Genomic DNA, 7,155 nt, shown 5'->3' on the forward strand with positions numbered 1-7,155 from the left:
GTACTGCGATTCTCTCTTCAGCTGCTGATATGCTGCTGGCAAGGCCATCCATTGAGGTTTTCAGTTGAGCTACTGTGTTTTTCAGATCTATTATTTCAGTTTGGAGTTTTCTGATTTCTGTCTTTGTGTTCTGTTCAGATTGATCTATGCTTTTTTGTGTTCTTCAAACATCTTCCATATTGCTATTTTAAGTTCCTTATCCAAGAGGTTAATCAGGTGGTTGGAATTTATTAGGTCATCTGAGCTTTCATCTTCATTCTCTGTGCATGGTGTTTGCCTGCAAGGTTTCCCCATTGTCATGCTTATAGTGTGGTTTTTCCTGCATGTTTTGGTGGAATTCATAGGTTAGAAAGAGTGCGCGGCTAAAATGGCAATACTCCCCAAAGCATTGTACAGATTTAATGTGATCCCTCTAAAGATACCCATGACATTCTTCAAAGAAGTGGATCAGGCACTTTTGAAATTCATTTGGAACAATAAACACCCTAAAATAGCTAAAGCAATCACTGGGAAAAAGAATACGGGAGAAATTACTTTCCCCAACTTAAACTGCACTACAAAGCAATAGTTATCAAAACAGCATGGTATTGTAATAAAAACAGGTCCTCAGATCAGTGGAATAGGCTTGAATACTCAGAAAATGGTCCCCAGACATACAATCACCTAATTTTTGATAAAGGAGCAAGAAATCCTAAGTGGAGCAAAGAAAGCCTCTTCAACAAGTGGTGTTAGCACAACTGGCTAGCTACTTGCAAAAAATTGAACTTAGACCCCAAGCTAACATCATGTACCAAGGTTAAATCCAAATGGATGAAAGGCCTTGATATCATACCTGAAACCATAAGATATATAGAACAACACGTAGGTAAAACACTCCAGGACATTGAGACTAAGGGCATCTTCAAGGAGGAAACTGCACTCTCCAAGCAAGTGAAAGCCGAGATTAACAGATGGGAATATATTAAGCTGAGAAGCTTCTGCACCTCAAAAGAAATAGCGCCCAGGATACAAGAGCCACCCACTGAGTGGGAGAAACTATTCACCCAATACTCATCAGATAAGGGACTAATCTCCAAAATATACAAGGCACTGACAGAAATTTACAAGAAAAAACATCTAATCCCATCAAAAATGGGGAGAAGAAATTAACAGACACTTTGACAAAGAAGAAATACATATGGTCAAAAGACACATGAAAAAATGGTCCACATCACTAATCATCAGGGAGATGCAAATCAAAACAACTATGAGGTACCACCTCACACCACAGAGATTGGCACACATCACAAAGAATGAGAACAAGCAGTGTTGGCGGGGATGTGGAAAGAAAGGAACTCTTATCCACTGCTGGTGGGAATGCTGTCTAGTTCAACCTTTATAAAAAGTGATATGGAGATTCCTCCAAAAACTGGAAATCGAGCTCTCATACGACTCAGCTATACCACTCCTAGGAATATACCCTAGGAACACAAAAATACAATACAAAAATCTCTTCCTTGCACCTATATTCATTGCAGCACTATTTACCATAGCAAGACTCTGGAAACAGCCAAGATGCCCTTCAACAGATGAATGGCTAAAGAAACTGTGGTACATATACACAATGGAATATAATGCAGCTGTCAGGAGAGATGAAGTCATGAAATTTTCCTATACATGGATGTACAAGGAATCTATTATGCTGAGTGAAATAAGTCAGAGAGAGAGAGAGAGAGAGAGAGAGAGAGAGAGAGAGAGAGAGAGAGAGAGAGAGAGAGAGAGAGAGAGAGAGAGAGAGAGAGAGAGAGAGACGCAGAATGGTCTCGCTCATCTATGGGATTTAAGAAAAATGAAATAAATTCTTGCAATAATAATTTTTAGACACAAAAGAAAAAAGAGCTGTGTGTGGGGAGGTCAAACTCCTTGGTGATGGTCTGCAAGTCTAAGAATAACTCCCAGAAAGATAAATTGAATCCCATTCTTCCGTCCCCCCTTTTGGGGAGACCTTGATAATAATATCCGGAGTAAATAATCAACAAATGCAAAAGATTAGGGGACCAAAGGTTCAGCAAAAGAGTCTTTTGTCAGTTGCAGCCAGCTCCAAAAAGCAAACCGAACAAGCCGTCAGTTCTGGCAAAAGAGCTCCCTATGCCTCCCCAACAAGCTATTTCTTTCCTTAATCACCCCCACCTGGAAGATCCAGGTGGGATGACAGGCAAAAACAATATTACAACAAATACACAACAGAGCTGGAAGTTACAGCTTACCTCATGAAGCTCACCACAAACAGGGATGAGTTTAGTTAGAGAAATAACTACCTTTTGAACTATCCTAATAATGAGAATGTATGAGGGAAATAGAAAGCCATGAGGTTGGGTGGGGAGGAGGGAGATTTGGGACATTGGTGATGGGAATGTTGAAATGGTGATGGGGGGTGGTCTTTACATGACTGAAACCCAAACACAATCATGTATGTTATAAAGTTGGTTAAATAAAAAAGAAAGAAAGGCTCCATTCTGGTGCCTGTCCTGCCGCCGCACGCGCTTCCCCGCGGCGCTAGACTCCGCAGTTGTGTCTGCTCGCCCGGTCAGGACGATCCCCGGAGCGCGGCAGCAGGGAATGGAGGCGGAAAACTTGGGCAGCTGCTCCCTTCAGCAGGTTCCTCCACCTTTCTATCCATTTCCATTTCAACAAATGATGGCTGAAGCGCCCCCTCTGACAGTGCCGAATGAGAAACCAGTGAATGAAGAGCCAGCGCTGGCAGACTACCCAGTCCTCGCTCCTGTTGAGGACACCATGCCAGAGACTCCAAAAGGAAGGAAAAGAAAAACCAGAGCAGCACAATCCAAAAAGCCAGTGGAACCCAAAAAGCCAGCAGAACCAAAAAAATCTGCTGAAGCAAAAAAAACTGGCAAGTCCAAAAAATCAAAAGATAAGCAAGAAAAAATTACAGATACATTTAAAGTCAAAAGGAAAGTAGACCGTTTCAATGGTGTTTCAGAAGCTGAGCTTTTGACGAAGACTCTCCCTGACATTTTGACGTTTAATCCGGACATCGTCATTAATGGTATAAACCCAGGACTCATGGCTGCTTACAAAGGGCATCATTATCCTGGACCTGGAAACCATTTCTGGAAATGTCTGTTTATGTCAGGGCTGAGTGAAGTTCAGCTGAACCACATGGATGACCACACGTTACCTGGGAAATATGGTATTGGATTCACCAACATGGTGGAAAGGACCACACCAGGGAGCAAGGATCTTTCCAGTAAAGAATTTCGTGAAGGAGGACGTATTCTAGTGCAGAAATTACAGAAGTATCAGCCAAGAATAGCAGTGTTTAATGGAAAATGTATTTATGAAATATTTAGTAAAGAAGTTTTTGGAGTAAAGGTTAAGAACTTAGAGTTTGGACTTCAACCCCATAAAATCCCCGACACAGAAACTCTCTGCTATGTTATGCCATCATCAAGTGCTAGATGTGCTCAGTTTCCTCGAGCCCAGGATAAAGTACATTACTACATTAAGTTGAAGGACTTAAGAGATCAGCTGAAAGGCATTGAACGAAACACAGATATTCAGGAGGTGCAATACACATTTGACTTACAGCTGGCCCAAGAGGATGCAAAGAAGATGGCTGTTAAGGAAGAAAAATATGACCCGGGTTATGAAGCTGCATATGGAGGTGCTTACAGTGAAAATCCATGTAGTAGCGAACCTGGCAACTTCCCTGCCAATGGGCTAACTGTCAACAGCGGAGAAATAACACGCAGTGACATTCCAAATGGGCAGTGGACGACCCAGCCGTTTACAGACCAGATTCCTTCCTTCAGTGACCATGGTGGCACACAAGAACCTGATAAAGGAAACTAGGCTTAAGAATGGTGCTTCTCAGCTCTGCTTCAGCACTGCAGTTTTAATGCAGTGGTCAGGAAGTGGCCCATAATTGCTGGGTGAAGTATTTTATTAGCGTTTTACTCTAGTGATGTAATTAAGGTACAGTTGTGTAGTAGAATCAACTGTATGAACCTAAGTAATTTGGAAAAAAAAAAGTAGAGGTTTTTTTGTATGTGAATTTTTGTACTTGAATTAACCATCATTCCACTTTTTATAAACTTATTTCATGTAGGAAGATCCTGATTTACTTTGGGAAATCACTTTTAATCTGAACTTTTTAAAGGCAAGTGTCTGAATATTTATTTTTGTTGATGAATTGTGCATGGATCTAGATGAGTGCACAATTAGCTCTTCTATGCCAGAGAAGGGCATGTTACTGGTGAGAGATACCACGGGAAGGAGGCTGGAGTGTGGGTTCTTAAGAACTTTCTGCACACTCTTTGGTAGGTAGTAGCGCTGTGTGAGAGGCTCCCAGGGTCCAGGGCACAATTGCCTTCTGCTGGGCACAGTGGGTCACTGGGTAGCAGAGACTGATTTGTGGCCTCCTCACTCTTTGCAGAAATTGTTCTGTCAGCAGGGATAGTTCTAGAGGCTACAGACGGACTTCAGATTGTGTTCCCATTTCCTGTGCTGTACTTGTGGCACCTTTCCCCGTTTGATAGGGAAAGAACTGGATTTCTCTCCAGTTACCTATCACTATTCTTATGCATCTTCCTTGTCTTTGACTTGGACACTGGTAAGAAATGAATTTTCGGGGCCGGAGAGATAGCATGGAGGTAAGGCGTTTGCCTTTCATGCAGAAGGTCATCAGTTCGAATCCCGGCGTCCCATATGGTCCCCGTGCCTGCCAGGAGCAATTTCTGAGCCTGGAGCCAGGAATAACCCCTGAGCACTGCCGGGTGTGATCCAAAAACCACAAAAAAAAAAAAAATAATAAAAAAAAAATAAAGAAATGAATTTTCAGGATGAGAAACACGGTGCTGGGGGTGTTTGATAATTTAATTTAAACTGGTGCTCCTATAAAAGTACACAGAAGTACTAAAATATAAAATACTTGCTGGGTTAAAAAAATACTTGATAAAGTATTTAAAAATACTTTTTTCTGCATCATCATTACTGCTGGTTATGGTAGATTAAGTGAACCAGGTTGATTTGCAGTAACAAACATGTCTTGTTGGGGGCTGGACAGTGGCGCAAGCGGTAGGGCATCTGCCTTGCACGTGCTAACCAAGGACAGACTGTGGTTCGATTCCCCCGGCGTCCCATGTGGTCCCCCAAGCCAGGAGCGATTTCTGAGTGCAGAGCCAGGAGTAACCCCTGAGCGTCACTGGGTGTGCCCCAAAAAAACCAAACCAAACCAAAATAAAACAAAAACATATTTTGTTGTTTCTCTGACACATTTTCCATGGTGCCACACATAGTCCTGACTACTAGAACTAGTTGATCTTACAGCTGGCTGTCCAGATAAGCCATCTGCATTCATTTCCAATCTTCTGATATTTTGTCTCATACAGAACATGGGGGGGGGGTGCATACTGTTTTTCTTTTTTTGTTTGTTTGTTTTTGGTTTTTGGGCCACGCCCAGCGGTGCTCAGGGGTTCCTCCTGGCTGTCTGCTCAGAAATAGCTCCTGCCAGGCACGGGGGACCATATGGGTCACTGGGATTCGAACCAACCACCTTAGGTCCTGGATCGGCTGCTTGCAAGACAAACGCCGATGTGCTATCTCTCCAGGCCCGGCATACTGTTTTTCATATGAAATATTTATTTCCCCCTACCCCCGAGGTCATACAGCCTGGCCTCTTTCTAATAAGAGAAACCCAAGCTGTGTCATGTATCTTAATATGCGTTTTTAGGTGTGGCTGTGGTAGATTTTATTTTTTATCCAATCTAGGTCAAGCTATGTTGTCATTCGTGTTACTGAAATCTGTACTGTCCTGCTGTTTACATGGATGTTTGTGTGGGTACTTGAAAGTGCCTTGCATCAGGGATTAGGAGCAAATAAATTTTTTTTCATGGTATTATGTGAAGCATGTAATTTGATATTGCTTTGGGTTTACAACTATCATAACCTTACAAATAGGTTTCTTTTTTTTCAGTGCAGACAATAACTCTTTAAAGTAATGGCAGACACTCTCTAGAATGTGTGTTTGAGGATTTTTCTAAGCATACAATCCTGTTATTTTCCCTAAATACAGTGGATGAGGAGTAAATGTTGATGTATTCTCTATATGATATGACAGTATGACTCTTTCATTAAATATACTGAAAAGTTTTAAAATTCATTTGAAAGTCTGATTCTTTCTAAATTAAAACTACTAAGAAGGATTGTTCTTAAGTTGCAGATTTTTGTAGAAGTAAAACTTACTGGTATTTTAACCTTTAAATCTGATATTGGATTAGCTTCTGTGATATTTGACATGTTGAACAATATAATGACAATCAAAATTCTGTGCATAGTTTATTTTTATATACTCATTTTAAATGTAATATATTGTATAAAAGGCAAAATTGACAGCTGTTTAAAAAAAATAGCCAAAAATGCATCTAGAAACTTTAAATGTGTGGTTATAATTGTCATTCAAAATTTAGCATATTGATTAATGATAAAAAGAAAGAAAGAAAGAAAGAAAGAAAGAAAGAAAGAAAGAAAGAAAGAAAGAAAGAAAGAAAGAAAGAAAGAAAGAAAGAAAGAAAGAAAGAAAGAAAGAAAGAAAGAAAGAAAGAAAGGAAAGAAAGAAAGGAAAGAAAGAAAGAAAGAGTGCATGGCCGCGAAGCGAAGCCGTGCTCTTCTACTCTAGCTTTTTTGTTATTCTTGGGTCACATCCTGTGACGCTCAGGAATTACTCCTGAATCTGTACTCAGAAATCACTCCTGGCAGGCTCAGTGAACCATATCGAATGCCAAGAATCAAACCAGGGTCGGTCCTGGGTTGGCTACATGCAAAGCAAAGATCCTAGTGCTGTGCTATCACTATGGCCCCCGCTTTTTCCCCAACAGAACCATGGAACAAGAATCTTCTTGTTCTGCCTCATAATTTAAGATAAAAAGTGGATGATACCACGAGCAAGCAGTCTCACAAACATTGACTAAAAATAAAAAATGTTCAGACCTAAATACTCAAACCAATGTCAAGAACAATAGATTCAAGAGGCCCAAACTACAACAAGCTATACACAAAAGGGACCTGTTACACTAGCAGTCCATGGGGTTTAGGGTGGAGGTAATGGATGCATGCTGGGAACAGAAATGGAGGCAGGTCAATACTGATGATGAGAAT

The 7,155-nt window shown here is 40.9% G+C and overlaps 1 protein-coding gene across 1 annotated transcript; it reads left to right on the top strand.

The window, feature by feature from the left end:
- The first annotated feature begins 2,528 nt into the window (after nt 1–2,528).
- Nucleotides 2,529–4,266, top strand: LOC126011540 (G/T mismatch-specific thymine DNA glycosylase-like). The gene has a single exon (XM_049775346.1). It carries the CDS (start codon nt 2,599–2,601, stop codon nt 3,850–3,852), a length of 1,254 nt encoding a protein of 417 aa, XP_049631303.1. The 5' UTR covers nt 2,529–2,598; the 3' UTR covers nt 3,853–4,266.
- Nucleotides 4,267–7,155: the final 2,889 nt, after the last annotated feature.

Source organism: Suncus etruscus, chromosome 6 (assembly GCF_024139225.1).
Source record: "Suncus etruscus isolate mSunEtr1 chromosome 6, mSunEtr1.pri.cur, whole genome shotgun sequence".
Lineage (NCBI taxonomy): Eukaryota > Metazoa > Chordata > Mammalia > Eulipotyphla > Soricidae > Suncus > Suncus etruscus.